The sequence below is a fragment of the Brachionichthys hirsutus genome, unplaced genomic scaffold (assembly GCF_040956055.1).
Source record: "Brachionichthys hirsutus isolate HB-005 unplaced genomic scaffold, CSIRO-AGI_Bhir_v1 contig_881, whole genome shotgun sequence".
NCBI lineage: Eukaryota > Metazoa > Chordata > Actinopteri > Lophiiformes > Brachionichthyidae > Brachionichthys > Brachionichthys hirsutus.
This window is the reverse complement of record NW_027180400.1, coordinates 75,292-93,573: the sequence shown is the minus strand read 5'-3', so window position 1 is coordinate 93,573 and position 18,282 is coordinate 75,292. Positions and strand designations below refer to the sequence as shown.

General features: G+C 46.0%; 2 protein-coding genes across 2 annotated transcripts; one reads left to right on the top strand and one right to left on the bottom strand.

Moving 5' to 3' along the window:
* The first annotated feature begins 1,648 nt into the window (after positions 1-1,648).
* Positions 1,649-12,378, top strand: LOC137914648 (protein unc-13 homolog D-like). The gene is made up of 34 exons (XM_068758162.1): positions 1,649-1,708; positions 2,980-3,006; positions 3,358-3,414; positions 3,607-3,663; positions 3,761-3,868; positions 3,954-4,013; positions 4,204-4,270; positions 4,601-4,781; positions 4,858-4,902; positions 4,991-5,062; positions 5,141-5,210; positions 5,280-5,384; positions 6,199-6,291; positions 6,376-6,476; positions 6,661-6,778; positions 7,084-7,205; positions 7,286-7,376; positions 7,447-7,503; positions 7,588-7,685; positions 7,919-7,970; positions 8,049-8,179; positions 8,452-8,569; positions 8,656-8,808; positions 8,887-8,982; positions 9,050-9,256; positions 9,332-9,406; positions 9,487-9,566; positions 9,633-9,747; positions 10,443-10,514; positions 10,607-10,690; positions 10,768-10,888; positions 10,967-11,090; positions 11,183-11,403; positions 11,624-12,378. The coding sequence occupies exons 1-34, from the start codon at positions 1,649-1,651 to the stop codon at positions 11,734-11,736; spliced, it is 3,351 nt and encodes a 1,116-aa protein (XP_068614263.1). The 3' UTR covers positions 11,737-12,378.
* Positions 12,379-13,135: 757 nt separating this feature from the next.
* On the bottom strand, positions 13,136-18,260 carry LOC137914656 (RING finger protein unkempt homolog). Its single transcript, XM_068758171.1, is given in 15 exon segments — positions 13,136-13,291; positions 13,390-13,650; positions 13,772-13,953; positions 14,034-14,240; positions 14,301-14,381; positions 14,469-14,652; positions 14,728-14,793; positions 14,890-15,197; positions 15,287-15,371; positions 15,448-15,565; positions 15,659-15,794; positions 16,263-16,393; positions 16,464-16,640; positions 17,442-17,651; positions 18,112-18,260. Coding segments are annotated over 15 exon segments (2,451 nt in total).
* Positions 18,261-18,282: the final 22 nt, after the last annotated feature.

Sequence of the window (18,282 nt, the reverse complement as noted above, 5' to 3'; positions counted from 1 at the left end):
CCAGGGGTGATGTTGCACCTGCTCTTCCGCAACACGTAGAAACGCCCACATTATTACGTCACACGTCCTTTAAAAGTCGAATAAAAAATGTTTTATGTTAAAAGAAAAGTGCCCATCAGACGTCTATTGGAAGAATGAAGTCTTAAATCAGTTTAAAAAAAATTGGTGTCACGAATACATTCCTCTGTTTCACATGTGATAACTTTAGATAACTTCAGTTCTGGACATGTATGTGTTTGAAGACAATCCTTTGCATTCAAAGTACACAGAAACTACTCCAAATGCATTCAAATTCAAGGTACACACAAGGTTCCATACTTTATGTGTTGCGTCTCACACACCTCATATGAGGCCGTTCACAATGAGGAACATTTCTCAGAATGACTTAAATAAGCTGTGTGCTTGCAAAATTGCTGCTTGTGAAAGATGTGGCAATAATGGTTTTTAAATTTCTCGTCCTCGTTTCTTCTCTCTGTGAAAGCCACTAACACAAGGACAAATCACAAAGTGGAAGCAAATGTAATTCACTTTTGATAGATAGATGATAGATACTGTAGGTCCTGTAAATGTCATATTTAGCTCAAGTTTCAGGGTCAGATCCAGAACCAGTGTTTATATCTGCGTGGGTTCCATCTTTTGTCTTCTGAACTGGTAATCAAAAATGCTATTTAAAAAATGTCCGTTTTGGTTTGGCTCTGATTTGGGGAACTACATTGATAAATAGAAAAAGGCATAAAATATATTAATTTATTCAGCAAATGAATTTAGAATGAAAATAATTTATATTGATGATACTGTAAGTATTGTAATTGCTTAGTTTTTTTCTAATTGAGTCTCATTTGTTTTCCAATCATATGCAGATTACATTTATTTACCATTTGTATTCTTGTACATTAACACTACACTCAGTTTTTTATAAGGATGTAAAGTCATAAGGATATAAACTTAGATACACAGTACATGTAGAAATCCCAAAGCTAAATATTGATGCAGATACACAATTATTTGAATATATTTTGGAATATAGTAATAACTAAGCACTCAGAGAGCGCCGACCTCCGCCAAGCATCAATGCCACTCGGTTTTCGTCCTCCTGCTTGTGAGGTTAACCACACCCAAAACCTTACAGACCATAATACAATAAGTCGGTAAATAAACATTGCATTGGATCAACCTGCAGGAACAAAAAGCACACGGACTATTGTGGGATGTCTCACCTTACATGCAGACTCATTGTCTCTGTTGATGTAGGTGAGACGAGTGCAATCGTCCAGTCTACGGCTAAACGGATGTATTTATGTTTACGTTGAGAAAAGTTACCAAAGCAGTAAAATCACGATGACATTTCAGGCCTAGGTTGCAGTTTGAGCTTATGAGTTTGTATATTTGTTTAGGTTTGTGCATTCAGAAAAAAAACACCCAAAAAAACCCCATCATATTTGTTATTTTGAGTTCAAGATACCTTTTTGAAACTACCAAAAGTCACAAGTCACACTTATTGACGTTACCGCCTCCAGCAGGAAGTGAGGGCTTCCGGTTGCTGTGTGTCATTTCATAGAGACACATCGTACTCACAGCTTCCCTATAGCTCACAGAGCACACCATCTTACACCCGGCAGGACTCTGACGATCAAACACTAGCGTCGTCATGTCAACTCAGGGTGAGCCCATCGGCACAGGAGACAGTCTACTTCAAAGCCCCGGACAGGTATGAAATAAAAAGCACCAGATATTGGATATTGTGGATTTAATTTATAGTGGTGATGTAGTGGATGGTGTGAAACGTGTTCGTATATTATTACATTATATTATATATTATTACTTCTGTTCTGAAGGTGTTTCACAAAGCTTTGTTTTATAATTTCTGTTTAGATTTCAGGCTTCTAATTTCATAATTTCCCTGTTAAACCCAGTAAGCTAAAGTTAAGTGTTTTAAATAGAAGCCAAAGACTGAGTCATGTTGTCTGAACAGAAGTTGCCGTGACAATGAATCATAAAAGATATAGATGGATCAGGCGATACTGAATGAAGCATGGTCACAATACAGCTGTTGCCTGTTGAGACATTTGAATGCGGTTCTTTGTAAGATTCATTAATTTGATCGCATAGTAATTAATTTTTCAAAAATCTTGATCCCTTTCATGCATGAATTATGATAACCGACTTCAGGATTTTTATTCCCGTGTGTTTATAATTTTTTAGGCGTGAAAAAAAAAAGAATCACCTTAATTATTTTTTTAAACGTACATTTTTCAAGGCGTTGGTGACATGTCCACTCGGGTGGGCAACGTGCATTTGAAGAACCGATGAAATATGATTTTAAGAAAACATCATCTTCTTCTTATCCGCTTTGTCCGTTACCGGGTCGCGGGTCGTGCTGGAGCCGATCCCAGCAGTCAATGGGCGAGAAGCGGGGTACACCCTGGACAAGTCACCAGTTCATCGCAGGGCCACACAGACAGACAATCATTCCACACACACACACACCTATGGACAATTTAACCAATTCACCTAATTTTCGTGTTTTGGTGGGAGGAAACCGGAGAACCCTTAGAGAAACCACGCAGACATGGGAAAAACATGCAAACAAATGCCTTACAGAAAGGCCCCAAGTCGGATTTGAACCTGTGACCTTCTTGCTGTGAGGCAACACAACAGTGCTGCCCTTATTAAGAAGATAATTAGTTAGCAAAAAATATATTGTAACCACTATAAAACATGTTTTTGTTTGATCTTTCAACATTGTGTTCACATAGATCATGCCTACATGCCTGCTACATATCAGCCCACTACTATGACAAACTGTATCTCTAATGTACTTTAGTACATCAACACAGTGTCTTCTCATTTACACACATAGTAGGCTGGCACATTTACATGCCAGTTTGATTTGATTAAACTACATATTGTACGTGCGTTCTTAACCATGATCAGATTTCCTGAGTTCAAACGTAAGCACCTTTGTCTTCTGTTTTCCAGGGAAATGGCTCAGCAAGAGTCAAACAGGTGAAAACCATCAGTTGGTGCTGTCGTCTCAATTTACATTAAAGTGTAATCTAGAATGTACTTTATGTCTGGACTGGTTTATTTACTTCAGGAGAATGATATTTATAATTATGAGAATTACATTATATACATTATTATATAGGATATAATTATTGTATTTATATAGCCTCATGCCCCCCTGGTGAACTGATTTAGATTTATTTCTGTCTTTTCCATCACAAATTTAACAATTACAACATTTTATACAATATTATGATCATACTAGAATTAAAAAGACGCAACAAGAAGTACGCACATATTTGTGAAATATTATTGGACCAAAACATGAAGTCATTTCCCTTCTCTTATAAGATTTCACCCGGCCATGTTCGTAAACTGGGATTGACAAGAAAACTGCGGGACAGGAGGGTATGTGATTTGAGATTCATTCATTTTAACCGTAGAATATCTTAATTTACCTCAAAGCTCGTCATAGCACAGAGACAGCATTAGTTAAAGTCACAAATGACCTTATAATAGCAGCTGATAATGGATCTGGTGGTAAATAAATTAAATTTTATTGAATTGAACCGCACACATCTCATGGCTCTTCCCCTTTAGAATTTCAAGGAAGATGAAAACCCTGCAGAGAAGGCACGGAGACACAAGGAGCTGGAGGTATCAGACTGTGTGTGTGTGTGTGTGTGTGTGTGTGTGTGTAACACATCACATAAAACACTGCCTGCAGATAGACTCTATTTATCTCTGTTTAAAGCTCAAGCCTCTTTATAAAGAGCTGCTGTACACCATCGCTCATAAGTTGGGGAACCCGTCAGCAGCTGAAGTCTTCACAGACGAGCAGCTTCACCAGTATGTCAAAGAGGTAAAAGCCTTGTCAGCACCCAGAGCTGCGCCGCTGCGTGGGCGTACAACACCGATGACTATTTCATCTCGCTCTACGTGTCCAGGCTTTCACCATGACGGAGACGGAGCACAGCAGCCTGATGGAGAAAGTGCAGAACACAGAGGTGAGGAAACGGAGTCAGCGTGTTCGCTCCAATGAAGGCACCTGGAGTAACCGTCTATTAACTGTTTGTATGAGCCACACCAGAGAATCTTCACTTTCCTATTTAGCTTACAGATGATATCCTATGTGAAAGGGAGCAACAAGTGGATTTGTGAGAACCAAACAACGTGAATAACCGCTATCTCTTACAGCCCCCAGTGTACTGCCTGATGGCCACAGTAAAGGAAGCCAAGGAAATCCTGGGGAAAGACATCAGTGGTGAGTTCTTCCTCCGTGACTGTGTAGTCTCTAGAGCAGACATGGGCAAACTAAGGCCCGGGGGCCATATACGGCCCGCCGAACTTATCCAAATAATATCATTAAGTAACATTTGATTATAAACCTCATTCATTTTCAACTTTTTCCCTGTAATGCTACCTGGAAAAGGCCAAATCCTTTCATGTAATGGCTTTTACATGTCATTTATATTAGCTCACACAAACACCCCATCCAGCTGTTCCTGGCCCCGCCCTTCTCACCCTTCACTTTCGCTCCGTTGTGCACGTTGTGTGGATTTATGACCACCTCGCCATACTCTGCTTTGAGCAGGTTTCAGCGATCCTTATTGCCTGCTGACTATATTAGAGGACGAGAAAGAGAGGCGAACGCGCCGGTCCAGAGCCAAAGCCCGTAAATCTGTTGTGAAGGATGCCGTATCAGAAGACAAAATCTACCAGTCGGATGTGAAGAAGCAGACTCTGAACCCCGTATGGAACCAAACCTTCATACTGTGAGTCTGATTACGGACGTGTGTGACACGGACCGAGTTCAGATCGGAGTGTTACCGAAATGTCTTTCTGCTTCAGAGAGTTTGAAGAGATTGTCGGTGCAAGTTTCCACCTTGAGATGTGGTGAGGAAGACGTCCACAGCTCCACTGTGACCGCTTTGAGATCCTCTTCTTCGACGCTGTCGTCATTGCAGAGCCGTTTTTGTTTCAGGGACAAGGACGAGGAGATTTCGCTCACTCAGAAACTAGAGGAAATCAAATCCAACTTTAACAGTCTAAGAAGGTAGCGTGCTCTCCATGTGACCAGTGCAGAACGTTAACCAGCCCAAGCAGGTGAGTGACCTGAGGTGTGTCTGTTTAGGATGATCAAGGATGCCAAAAAGGAGAAAGGCACAGATGACTTTTTGGGAAAGGTGGTCCTTAAACTACAGGTAGTAAATGTTCCCATTTCCATACGTGCCGTTTTACTGTCTTTCCAAACTAACAACGTTCCACTTTAGGATCTCCACTGCACTGAAGACAACTGGTACACTCTGGAGCCCAGAACTGAGACGTATCCCAATCGAGGAACGTGTCACCTGAATCTCAAGTTCATCCATAAATCAGTAAAAACGTTTCTTCGTATCCTACAACGCTGCTTATCGCACCGATGCATTTAAAACATCCGTTTAGCATGAATGAACAAACACCAGCGGCCTCGTGGACAAAGCCTTCTGTGGATTTCCTACTGAAACATGGCGTACGCTCAAATCCAGAAAACGTCTTACGCACAAATAAATCCAGACGAATGAAACCGTGCGTGCGCATGAATCCAAGCACATCTCCTCTGTACATTCCAATCAACGTGGAACTGAGCCCACATGTTGGAGTAGCCCCGGCCTGTTTAAATATGCAAATCATATTTAAATGACTCCTGACATTCCCTTGTCAGAAAATTCTAACAAAACGATGAGTAAGCCCGGAAAAAAGAGGAACTTTACAGAAGGCGAGTTGGAGACACTTTTAGCTGTCACTGAACACGCTCTCTTCTCATTGCACCATTTACAATGTCTTCCAGTAGAACCAAGGCGGCCATTGTTGGTCAGTGTCCATTGTTCATGTTTCTCTGGTGTGTATTTAACATTTAATAGAACAGTTCCCATCATCACCTCTAAGTGTCGCTAAAGGGCCAACAGCTGTAGGAACGTGTGTACGCAAATCACGAAGTTGGCGTGAGGCGCCGCACAGTTAACTCTTGATGAAGTTTGACGTGAGAACGTACGTACGCCAGGTTTTTGTGCGTGCGCACGGCTGATACACGAGGCCCCTGGTGCTGCCTTTGCTTGCAAAAACAGGAACTTACTTTGTAGCCTTGAGTTTGGTGAAACACACACAGTTCGGAGCAGCTTGAGGAGTCAGTGTGTGCTTTGTGGCCGACAGAGAGACGGGACTCTGAGCGCCGGTCGCAGTGCTTACATCAACTACTGTGGGACCCTGCAGCAGTTTGTTCAGGCTTGCATCTCTAAGCAGCAGGTAAAGGACCAGCACACCCCTGCTTCTTTCATACCGGCCCCCTTAAAGCTCCTGAACTCGCCCATATTGTTTGGTTTCCCTCAGAGCTCCGCCCCGTGGACGGGGGCTCTGTGTGGCGAGGCTCAGACCATGCTGGAGCTCTACGCTACACAGAATGACCTCTCACCTTTTCTGCAGGACCTGGCGTAAGCTCGGTGTTAACGTGCAGCAGCCTTACAGCACACTATATATATATATATATATATATATATACCAGTGTTTAATACAAGATAAGACAATGGAGAATGTAGGAAATGGTCTCCTCTTGTAACACTGTGTTACAGCTGCAATGTGTGTTGTGTTTCTTCTTCTGTCTGAGCGCCCTGACAGGAAGTGGGTGACGTACAGCAAGCTGTATAAGAGTTTGGAGGTGGACTCCTCTGTGCTGTTCCAGCAGCTCACCAGTATAGAGTACCACTGGCACCAGCAGGAGCTGCCGTACCAGCAGGTAGAACGGCCGCACTGGCAGAGGCGGAACGCAGACGAGACGATTATTTAAACACGGTTCAGACTTTCTTATCATGCAAAATGTCTTCTGGAGCTGATCCAGAATGAGGTCAGGAATAAATACAAATGAATGAGCTGCTTGGTGGAGCTTTGCGCTCTCCGAGTGCTTTTCTCTTCTATTCTTAACTCATTCGGCGTATTGTTTTCACACATAAATACATAATGATATATTATTATTTGTTAGAATTGAAGCAGGACTGTGTTACACCTAAGGGTGTGTTGAGGAAGACGTTCCTCTGCTCACAGAAACAGGAACTTGGGGACTCTCTTCACGACTTCCTGCAGTACGGACTCTGCCTCGTGGCTAAATACAGAGACATCTTTCCCCCAATTCCTACCGCCACCCCAAAGCTGCACACACTGCTCAGGTACACACTGTTACATGCGCTTATACAACTTTTCAATGCGCGCAACATATTAAGCAATACATGAATATGTTGTATGTCAGGATCCTGATCCAGATCTGTAAGACCCAGGCCTTTCAGAAACTGAACCCAGCTCAGTTTGACTTACAAGATGAAGTCAATGATGCCATACAGGTAATTATTCCCATCGATGTGTGTGTGTGTGTGTGTGTATAATTATGAATTATTATATCTCTTATACCAGACAGGTACGCAGGACTGGTTCACCATCGTAAAGGGTCTACATCAGCCAATGACTAAGGTACCATATTGCATTTTGAACTATGAAGATATTTTAATTCGACAGTAAGTTTTTCTTATTTCTTTGCACCCCGCTGACTCACAGGATCTGTCAGAGATTGTCAGCGCCCTCGCCAGTTTGATTAGGGAGGTGCAGGAAGACGTAAAACACAACAAGGACGTGTGGAATCGGGTATTTGTCAGGTGAGGCGCGGCTCTCTGCGGACAAAGCAGGAACACCTTAAGGGAAATCCTACAAACACTGAACTGCCTGTGATAAACCAATATCATCTGGTTTTAGATGATATTGATCTTCAGTTGATGTTGCCCCATTGACCATGTTCTCTATCAGCTCCTACATTTAATGGAGAAACACAGATGTGAGGTGCAGCTTGACTGGAACTAATTCTCCGTATGCTTTCTACACACCGTCACAGCGCCGTGCAAGTGGATGCGTTCACTGTCGTCTATAAAAAGCTTGACTCCCTGGTAAGCAGCGAGTGAAACACCTGGTCGGTGGTCAGCCTCCAGTTCTCACCTCATGTTCTCCGCCCGTCTCCTCCATAGCTTGCAAAGGAGGTGAAGGCGACCTTGACCCTGATGGAGGGCCGGATGGAGCAGGATCTAGCCAACAGCCTGTTCCCCGTTTACCTGAGCTTACAGGCGGTCCACAAAGACAAGGCTTTCTTACAGACCAGGTCAGAAATCATAGTCAATAATAGTTGATGTTGTAACAACGGTATAAAGTAAATCTTAACCAATAGGATAACAGTGCTTAGGCTTATGGCTAAGCTAGCATTTGTTCTCTTTTGAGCATTAACGTTGCTCCGGCCTCATTTACCTTACATTCGCACAGTTAGTTTTTCCTGTCACTGACAGCATTGAAGTATGTAAGCCGGTGAAATGCAAGTACCAACTGAGGTACAAATACTTTTTACTGGGAACGGTTGCAATCGTTTATTCGTTTCAGGGGCGTGCTCGAGCTCACAACCTTTGAAGAGCACTTCAGAGCGGCTCTGCCGTACTGGCTCAGCCAGGCGTTCAGCACAACGCAGGACAGGGTGGCGAGGGCGGTGCAGGTAGACCAGGTAACGCTCGTGTTCTAAAGCGTCACTAGTTTACAGAATATCACACACCGGTCGTAACATCGCGACGTGTTTTTGACGTCTCCCAGCTCCAGCCCCTTCACTCTGACGCCGTTCCCATAAAGCACAGTTCCTCCGCAGTGGACCTGGTGGCGTGCATCCAGCCGATCTGCCAGCTGTGGGAGCAGCTGTCCTGGCCTGACCCCGAGGAGGCCTTCATGCTCATGGTCAAACTCACCGAGGTGCAGCTTTAGATCAGATGTTAGGACTGACCGTCTCAGTGGACTCCCGACTACCCGTTGTCCTCTCTCTGTCTCCAGGACGTGTGCAAGATCGTTGTGAACTACTGTCGCATCCTGAAGGAGAGAGTCAGGGTGCTGTCTGCGACCTCCGACCACTGCGGCGCCATCAACATGGTAAAGGCATCAGAGGAAGCGTTCCGAATGGCACATGTGGCATCTCGACTCTCTCCCGTGTCTGCAGCTGTGTGTGGTGGTGAATGACTTGGAGCACTTGCGGTCGGTGCTCACCCGACTCCCTACGCAGCTTAATTGGACCGGACTTCGGAATCGGACTGAGAATGTGATCAAGGAAGCCCAGTTCAACAACACCCTGCCCTCGCAGCTGTGGCAGGCGCAGAACATCCTCGACCGGGAGATTCGCTCCGCTCTGGACACGCTGGGGAAAAAGGTGTGGCTTTTAACTTGTAACGTGACCAATGATGATCACAGAGGCTGAACCTTGGTCCATTTGCCATCCCTTCAGCTAAACACAGACATCGAGACCCATGTTAGAAGCATGTCGACCAGGCGGAGGATTCCCTCCAAGTCCACAGAGGACGTAGGTGACCCGCATAACCAGCAAGTCAAATACAGACGTCTTCCATGCATTCTTGAGTTCCATCAGCTCGCCTGTTTTAGGCTGTGGCCCCCTTGATGCGCTACCTGGAGCAAGAGCTGCACTACATGAACGAAAACCTGGTTCAGGAGAACTTCAGCAGGTATTCGTCACATCTCGTTTGTCGCGAGCCGCCCATGGCGCTTCTATCTAAGGCTTCACTTTGCAGCCTCCTGACTCCTCTGTGGAATAACTCGGTGAGGATCCTTCACCATGTGGCTGCTCAGCATCCACAGCAGCAAGGACTCGAGGTGTTCTGCCAGAGGCTGCTGTACACACTGCAGGTCAGTCTCATCCAACGAGACCAGATTGTCCACACAAAACAGGCATCTGATAAAAAAAAAGTTCCCTTGTGATGAGGCCATGGCCAATAGATCCTGTAGCTTAGATCAGCATATAGAATAAATGCTGTAAACCAGAAGCAGCCTGCGGGAACATTGACTCTGTGGCGGAGGCAATTACCTTCACAGCAAATCAGCACCAACTTGTTTGATATGTAAAAATCACGGAAAGCTCGGCTGACGTAAAAGTCTCCAGAAAGTGTTGTGATTTGCGTTTGTCACCTGTTTCGGCTTGTATTTATAACCTCCAAGTTAAAATGTCTGAGGAGGGCACCCAAGGTCAGTGAGAAACAGAGATCTTTGTGAACCTCAGTAGACCTACAAAACCACGTGGCGTTCAAACTGAAATGGCTACCGTACCGTACGTGTTGCGTTTTTAGCAGAGCTCCGTTAGCTGTGAGACAAAACTTGTGGGTAACAGAAAAATACTATTCTATAAGAGGAGATTACAAGTTCTTCTTTTCTAGTTGTGTATGTTCAGAATTTAATGTTCTCATACCCAACAAAAACTTTTTTGGAGGGAAACATTGACGTAGAAATGCCTCGATAATGACTTAATTTAAATTTTGGGGCGAACTATGTTAACGTTTGTGAGAGAACATTTCATGAGTCATGCTTTCCTGCTGTGTGGATGCCAGTGCTTGGAGCAGTGCTTCCATGCGGATGGAAACGGTCTCCCTCTGCACACGCTACACTCGGAGAAGTACAAGGTGAGCAACGGAAGACAAATGAGATGCGTTTACGTTTCCTTCCTCGGAAACGACGTGAAAAAGAGAACTTTAATCTGCCTCCTTGTGACCAGGACCTTAAATCGCACCTGACGCACCACGCTCTGAATAGCCGGCAGCTTATGGAGAAGTTCTTCGAAAGGGAAATATGGGAGCAGGTGAGCCGGAGAAAAACACGAGCAGAAATGTTCACGCTCACGCCTGTTGTTCAAACGTCCCGCTTCTCCCGTGGCAGAATGTGTACAGCGGGGAGAAATACGGTGCCGTCACCCTCCTCGCCTCCTACAGGAGATCAGACCAGAGGCTCCGCGTGGAGGTGTTGAACGCAGTCAACCTCTTGCCAATGGACTCTAATGGTAGGAAGAGTGACCAAATGCATATTGCCGATTCCCACGTCATTCCAGAACAACCCAATGCTCCGATGGTTCTGCCAGGTTCGAGCGATCCCTTTGTGCAGCTATGTCTGGAGCCCAAGCACGTGTTTCCTGAGGTGGAGTCTCGCTGCACGCAGGTTAAGAGCTGCGATCTCAACCCTCTTTTTGACGAGGTCTTTGAGTTGTAAGTTATTGGGTTAATAGCTTCCGTCACTCCTTCATATTTTTCGTTGGCTTACTCTCCATCCTCTACTCTGTCAACGATCTTTATCCCAGTCTGGTGTCCCTGGATCAGTGCCGGTCCCCAGGGGCCTGTCTGGTCGTGTCGGTTCTGGACCACGCAGTTTTGATGAGCGATGACTTTGAAGGCGAGGCTTTCCTGGGCCTCAAAGCCATACCGGGAGTTGCCGGAGGAAGGGAAGGAGACCCACTGAGCCGACAGCCAGATGCCATCCCTGCTCAGATCCGGCTGCCGCTGATGCATCCCAAACCTAATGGTATGCAACCACGCCACGCCCAATCATTACTTTGTCTTCCCACTTTGATCCTCGGTATGAGCTTCAGCTAGCTGTCTTGACGACTTCTACAAGCCTAAAGCTGCGGCCATGTGATTGGTCGATTAGCTCAAGCAATTGAGCAGATGCACCTAATAAAGCATCTGGCCGAGTGCGTATCGTTCTAGTCTGTGGATCCTGATCTTATCTCTGTGTTTTCCAGAAGACGGCATTCTGAGCTTACTGGAGTCCCGGAAAGGAGAGCGAGAGGCCCAGAACCTTGTGAAGAAGAGGAGACAGAGAGAGAAGCAGTCCCAGGAGAGGAGTCAACCATGACAGACACACGGACAACGTCTTCATCCAAAAATATACAATATATTTTAATCATCTGTACCAAAAACAAAGAAGAATCCACTCAGAAGGAAACACTGGATGAGTCGTGTATGCTGAGCGTCACAGTGATGGTGAACACTTTCACACCTGCATTTAACCCTCGCATCTCTTCTCATAGCCGTCGGCTTCCTGATGTTTTGTTTAAATCAGTGCAAGAGAAAAGTGCGTCATCATTAACTACACACACGCGTGTGTGCGTGTGACAGCCGACACACTGAAATGTCAAAGATTACTACAGATGGGAAAAAAATACAAACTTTGGCAGACAACCTCGTCACACATTGATTTGAAACATGGCAAATTAAGTTTGCGTGAGCGTGAAGCATCAAAGCAAAGACGTAAAATATGTTGACCGAGTACATTTTGTTTCGATTGTGTTAAAATGTTTTCATCTTCCGGTTTACATAGAAGAATAGAGAAAACCTGAGTGCTTGAACGGAGGCCATCTGTTGTACATTTGAACAAATATTACTAGTTTTAAATAGTTTGTTATTCAACAGTAATTAGATTCTTTTTTTTTATCTTTCTCTTTCCTAAAAACCCTATAAAAAGAAATTTAATATAATCTACACAAGCTTTAGCAGACTGACACCCCCCCCCCCCCCCACCCACGCATTATAAGGTGTTCGATCTTTGCTCTTAGACATTTGACTCTTTCCAGACATTGCGTCACCCTGAAAGCTGAGCAGTGACCTGAACTGATATCATCAGGTCGCTTATTTGTAGCAAAGCCAAGGAGACTGATTTAAGGTTCACTTCTGTGTTTTCTCTCAGGGTGCACGTCGCACACGCACATTCTGTGGCACATGCAGCCGGGGAGGGGGTTACATTAGCAGAGCGCGCTTCCAAACTCTTCCTCGTCAGAGATTCCTCTTACGGGCCTGGTCGTTTATGAGTCACCGCTTTATTATAGAATGCACACTATTCTCTCATAGCACACTATAATTGTTTTCATTAGTGGTCTTGTGCTTTAAAATACAACAAAATATGATTTATAACTGTATTTGAATACTTCATTGTCGAGTAACAGGAGGAAATTTAAAAAATCAAGAGCAGAGGTGAAGAATAGTGCTGCTGGTCAAGAGCAAGGACTTGTAGAATTCCCTGGTGTTCTGGGTAACGCGGCCATTATTAACCCCTAAATGCCATCTTAAGAGCTTTGTGCTGAGTAAACCGGCTTCTCATCAGTAAAAGTCTTCTTTAAAATACTAAATCACATCAGTGCTGTTGTTGTTTCCACGTCATAAAATGACTCGGATGGCTCGAGATCAAACGCTGGCGTCGTCTGTGGAATCAGGACTGACTGGTCTGGCATCTGTGGTGGTCTGCGAGGGATGCGAGGTCAAGAGAGCCGTCGCTCCAGGGTCTGTTCAGGGCACAGCGGGCACTCTGTGGAGGAGGAGCAGCTCTCGCACTGCAGTCCGTGGCCACAGGGCAGCGCCACCGAGCCCTGCTCGCCACACGTCACGCAGCACTGTCTCTGTTTCCTATAAAGCACCTGCAGGACCAGAGGACACCAGTCACACCTCAACCGGAGGTGGTTTCGTCCTGGGTCTAAACTAAAGGATGCGTAATAACGTTACGCCGTTGTCCTACCTGTTCCACAGCATGTAAGCAGCTGCACAGCTGCGCCTGCAAGCTGAGGACTGACTCCAAGGGCAGTCGGTGCAGCAGTTGGAGCTGGTGCAGCACCAGATGGGGATTGTCGCCACTCCGTAAACTATCCAGCGCCTCCTGCAGGAGCGACGCCCGTCTCTGTGCCTCCTCCTCAGCCTGTTTGGTTCTCTCTGCCTCCATGGCCAACCGTGACGCGTGAGCGCGGGACTCCTCCGCATCCGCTTTCAGCGCAGCCCATGACTACGAGAGGTCGAATTCAGAACCCTTTCAATAAGATGCTTGTTGAATGTGCAGGAAGGCAGCAAACAAAACAAAAAGCAGTTTCAGTGTTGCATGCAGAAATGCCCCACTACCTACCTACCTGAGCTGTGTGTCTCCAGCTGTGACCCCACTGCTTCAGGGTCCTGTGGGCTTCCTCCAGCTCCTGTTTGAGCCTGGAGGTCTCGACACAAGGGCCAGAAGGAAGAAGGGTGGGGGGGGTACCAGGGGAACCCTGGGCTGATGGAAAATGCTCCCAGATATTAGTGCTCATCCCATTCAGACCTGCAACGACATCGATAAAGTCAAACAACCACAAACACACACCTCACCAAACCACATGACCTGCAGCAGACTCCACAAACCTAAGGAGCCATGGGACGGTCCCAGGAAGCCGCTCTCTGATTGGCCGGGTTGCGATAGTTGAGTAGAAAAGAATGGGGAAGCATGTGCCCTGATTGGGGGGGAGGGTGAGGGGGAGCTAAACGGTGCAGCGGTACTGAAGGATCCTGGGATATTGACAGGGGCAGAGCTCTGAAACTGGCTACCTCCTAAAAAAGAAGACATTCATTCTGTAAGTGGTGCGCGTGGCCATGCTGCAACAGTACGTCTGTGCTTATTGTGTGGTGTACCCAGCACAACTCCCCCCTCCAAGCTCCTCTCCAAAGCCGACACGCCAAAATCGTTCAGGTCGAGGTCGTCCAGGGCGGATTCTGGCACACACAAAGACACCGCGTCCACCTGTCAAGACGGCGATTCTTTTTCATTCGAATCGCCACGTTGCACGCAGCCCCACTCACCAACGACCGACTCGACGGTCTCACTGGTGGGGTAAAAGGGGAGGGCGTTGGCATTCATGCCAGAGGAGGTGTTGGACCCCGGCGGTCCAGGGGGAGCGGGGCTGGGCGGCGTGGCAGCCAAGCTGGAGGGGACGCTGGACGACATGCTCAAAGGGCTGCCCACAGGCAGGAACACTAGCAGGTCCTACAGGAGGACATTTTGGGGTTACTTCATGGCTGTGCTTTAACGCGTGGCCCAGCCGAGCTTTTGCACGTCTACCTGTTTGCTTTGTGCAGATGCTAGTTCTCTGTTGCGCTGCTCAAGAGCGAAACTCCTTTGCTTGGCCTGAAAGCAAACACAAACATCAGAATGTTGGGATGCTTTTCCTCTCACTTCATTGCTATAGCAACGGCGATGATTCATTTCGACCGTCCCACTCACCTGATCCTCCCTCTCAAACCCCGGCGCTCTGCAGTACCGGCCCTCTCCCGCCCAAGGAGACGGAGGCTCTGTGCGGCCGCGCATGTCCTCACACATGGACAGGACGCCGCCCAGCAGCCCCCGCTCTGCTACACACAACCCCGCCGATGGGGAGAAGGGGTCCGACGCAGAAACAGGACCACAGCCAGGCCCTATGTTCTGTCTGCTGGGACTCAAAGAGGTTTCCTGGGTGGGAATTGGGTCCGGAGGTCGGGGGGGTGGGGGGGAACTCGGTGTGGGAAACGATGGTTCCTCAGGTGCGAAGGGTTCTGTCAACGAAAAAACAAACAGGAAGAAAAAGCAACGTTAGCTGGTAAAATGATCCATTAGCGGGTTGTTGAGCGGCGCTAGCACTTACTTTCAACATGAGCGAAGGCACAGAAGGGCCCCCTGGGACAGCTGCCACACTGCTGCATGTCATTACACTTGGTGGATTTATAGATCTGTGACAGAATGATCAATCAGCGTGTTCATACTCCCACCGCCGGGGATCTAAGGTTCCTGCTGAAACAGACAAACCTCCGGGTGGAACTGCTGCTCCGTCCTTGTGTGGCAGTACTGACACCCCTCGGCGCCGTCACATTTACTGGGATCGCCCCATTCCTCGCTCTGCTTCACAGCTGGACATGGCAGCGCTCTGCGGCAGCAACAATGGAACATGGACTCTGTTACACTCACAGGCACACTACGAGGCAACGTGCATCACCTTCAACACAATGTGAGGGAGCACCTGTACTTGTACTTGTGCGGGCTGCGCCTCCTGTCTTTGCTGTTATGGTAGTACGGGCAGGCATAACCCTGACGGCACAGACGAGGAGGCTTTTTACAGAGTTCTGTCTTGTAGTGAGACAAGACGTAGTTATTATCTAAAGAGAGGAGACACGCAGATTAATACAGTAAAGCAAGCAGAAGGTCATGAAGCTGTGTATAAGCAGTATACTACATATAGTACATATACTAATACTTATACTACATATAGTATAAGTAGCGTGGATGTATCCAGAATTAAAAGTAATTATTCATTCATCTCCATGTCCGCTTTATCCGCCTTGCGGGTCACAGATGTTTCTGGAGCCTATCCCAACGCGGGGTACACCCCGGAAGCATCGCCAGCGCATCACGGGGTCGTTTGAAATAAGTGAAATAATTTAGAACGGAACTCCGACAAAAGCAAAAAGATTTACAAAATTGTGATTGATCATAAGCAGATGACATCATGATCATTTTAATAAGCCTAACATCTCATGGATTCTTCTGCATCCTATTTCAGTGGTAATCCAATGAAGCCTCAATGTTTTACCTCCGGGCCGCTTTTGGTCTGAATGCTGATTTACCTTGCCAGCGTGGTTCCTCACTCAAGATCTTCTCAATGAGGGCCGTGCTCGCTGCCTGTCCCGACTGCCCGTCTCCTCCACCTCCCTCGGTGGCGCCCGAGCCTCCCTGAGTCTCCATTGCCTGCACTTCCCTGTAAAAGAACATCTGTCAGCAACTGCAGCACAGACACAGAAACGGACGTGATGAAGGTCTTTTCATACCTGATATCATAAACGGGACTACGCAGGTCATGTGATCCATGTGCAAAGGCACAGTGGGAGCCGTTTTTGCTGCAATGTCCTTTCGCATCCGTTTCATGGATACAGGATCCTGTCTTATAGTAGCGGAGATGATATCTGCGTTCCGTGTCGCCTGCCGTCCGATGTAGAAATGGACATCTGGAACACACAGATAAGCGAAGGATCTGGGGTTTCAATTTACTATCAATTTCAATATCTATGTTTTTGTATCATATTTTTATGGACTGGATTGCTATCATGCCTGCTAAATTACTAACTCCTTATTATTTTCTACAATAAACAACAATGCAAAACAAAGAAAGCAAATCCTCACATTTAAAAGTTAGATTTTTTGTTTGAGTCAATCCGTTTTTTTTTTCCATTTTGACGTCAATTTTCCCAAGAACTGTTTCAGCTTTACTGTATTTTACAGAAAAATGACAGTGAAACAAACAAACACGCTTGCTTTATATGAAAAGCCGTAACAACTACGACTTCATTATGGATCTTTTAATGATGAACTTACAGCAAAGTCAAGCTGTTTGTTTGTTTGATAAATACACCAAATAGCTTAGCTCAATCCGCTGGTGCTCTACATCTTCTTATAAAGGTCCAGACAAGTCACACACTAGCTGCACAGTAAAACATGGCAAGGATACAACATGCTCAAACCGTTTCCACACATTTAGTTTCAAATAATTATTCATAATCTAAACTAAAGTCTCTGCGTGATTGTTTTCCACTGCAAGAAGACATGCTGGCGTGACTTAGAGGAATTATTTCACCAAATGTTTCATTAACATGCACTGAGGACATCCTAGTTTGGCCCTTAATCAACTTCCATCCTTACATTTACATTTATTTAGTCTTTCCCAAAATTATACTTAACATAAAATTTGACGCAGAGCCCATGATGGCAACTGTAAACATCCGGCATGCTGAAATGTCAGTTGCACTCACTCATCTCCATCGGGACAAGTGCCTGTCCCTTCATCGTATTTGGTACAGTAGACATCTGGGCTGTAGTTGAAGGTCCCGTCCCGTTTACGCATTGGTCTGCGACGTCGCTGATTCAAGAAGTGCCAGTGGAAACAGGAAAAGGGTCTGTGTTGCGTGCATTTGTGCTGTACAAAGAGTGGGCACTGCTCCGTTCGGAATTCCTTAAGATATCTAGGAAATGACAAAAAAAAAAAAAAACAGAACAGACTGAAATACCTTCCTGCACGTACTGATACTGCTCTTTTGTGTTCTACATGGAAGTAGCGTATAAATACAGCACATACTTTACACTCGGTTGTAGAGATTGTCTCCTTATATCGTATTCATTGAAAGCTAATATATTGTATATAATGTAATTAAAGCAGCATAAAGTCTACGCAGTAATGACACGTATTCACAAACACAAAACTTAAACTATGCTACGCTTGTAAGAAATGGCTACAGAGTAACATCAGGCCTCTTATTAAGGACTTGTTCTGTTTAATTAGCGACTTTATCCCCAAACAGACTGAATCTCCTGTTTTCCGTTGACTAATTATCCCGCATAAAATGCAGCTGTGATTGGGTACAACGCAACCACACGTGAGGCTGCGTCCACTTCGCTAGCCGATGCAGCTAACTAGCTACGTACGTGTAATGTTGAGGTTTCTCGGGCTGCACGTTCAACACGGTTGCGGGAGACGTGGAGCCCCCGGCGGGCGAAGACGAGGAGGACGAAGACGGTCCCGCTGTGGTCGTTACTACCGACGACGACGGAGGCTGTGAGTGTGTTTTAGACATTTTACCCGTTTGGAGTCCAACA

Excerpts from the sequence above, each read along its gene's own strand:
- LOC137914648 (XM_068758162.1), top strand. The coding sequence starts at position 1,649 with ATGTCAACTCAGGGTGAGCCCATCGGCACAGGAGACAGTCTACTTCAA. Across the intron at positions 3,415-3,606 it reads GAAAACTGCGGGACAGGAGG|AATTTCAAGGAAGATGAAAA; the intron begins GTATGTGATTTG and ends CTTCCCCTTTAG. Across the intron at positions 6,292-6,375 it reads CTTGCATCTCTAAGCAGCAG|AGCTCCGCCCCGTGGACGGG; the intron begins GTAAAGGACCAG and ends GGTTTCCCTCAG.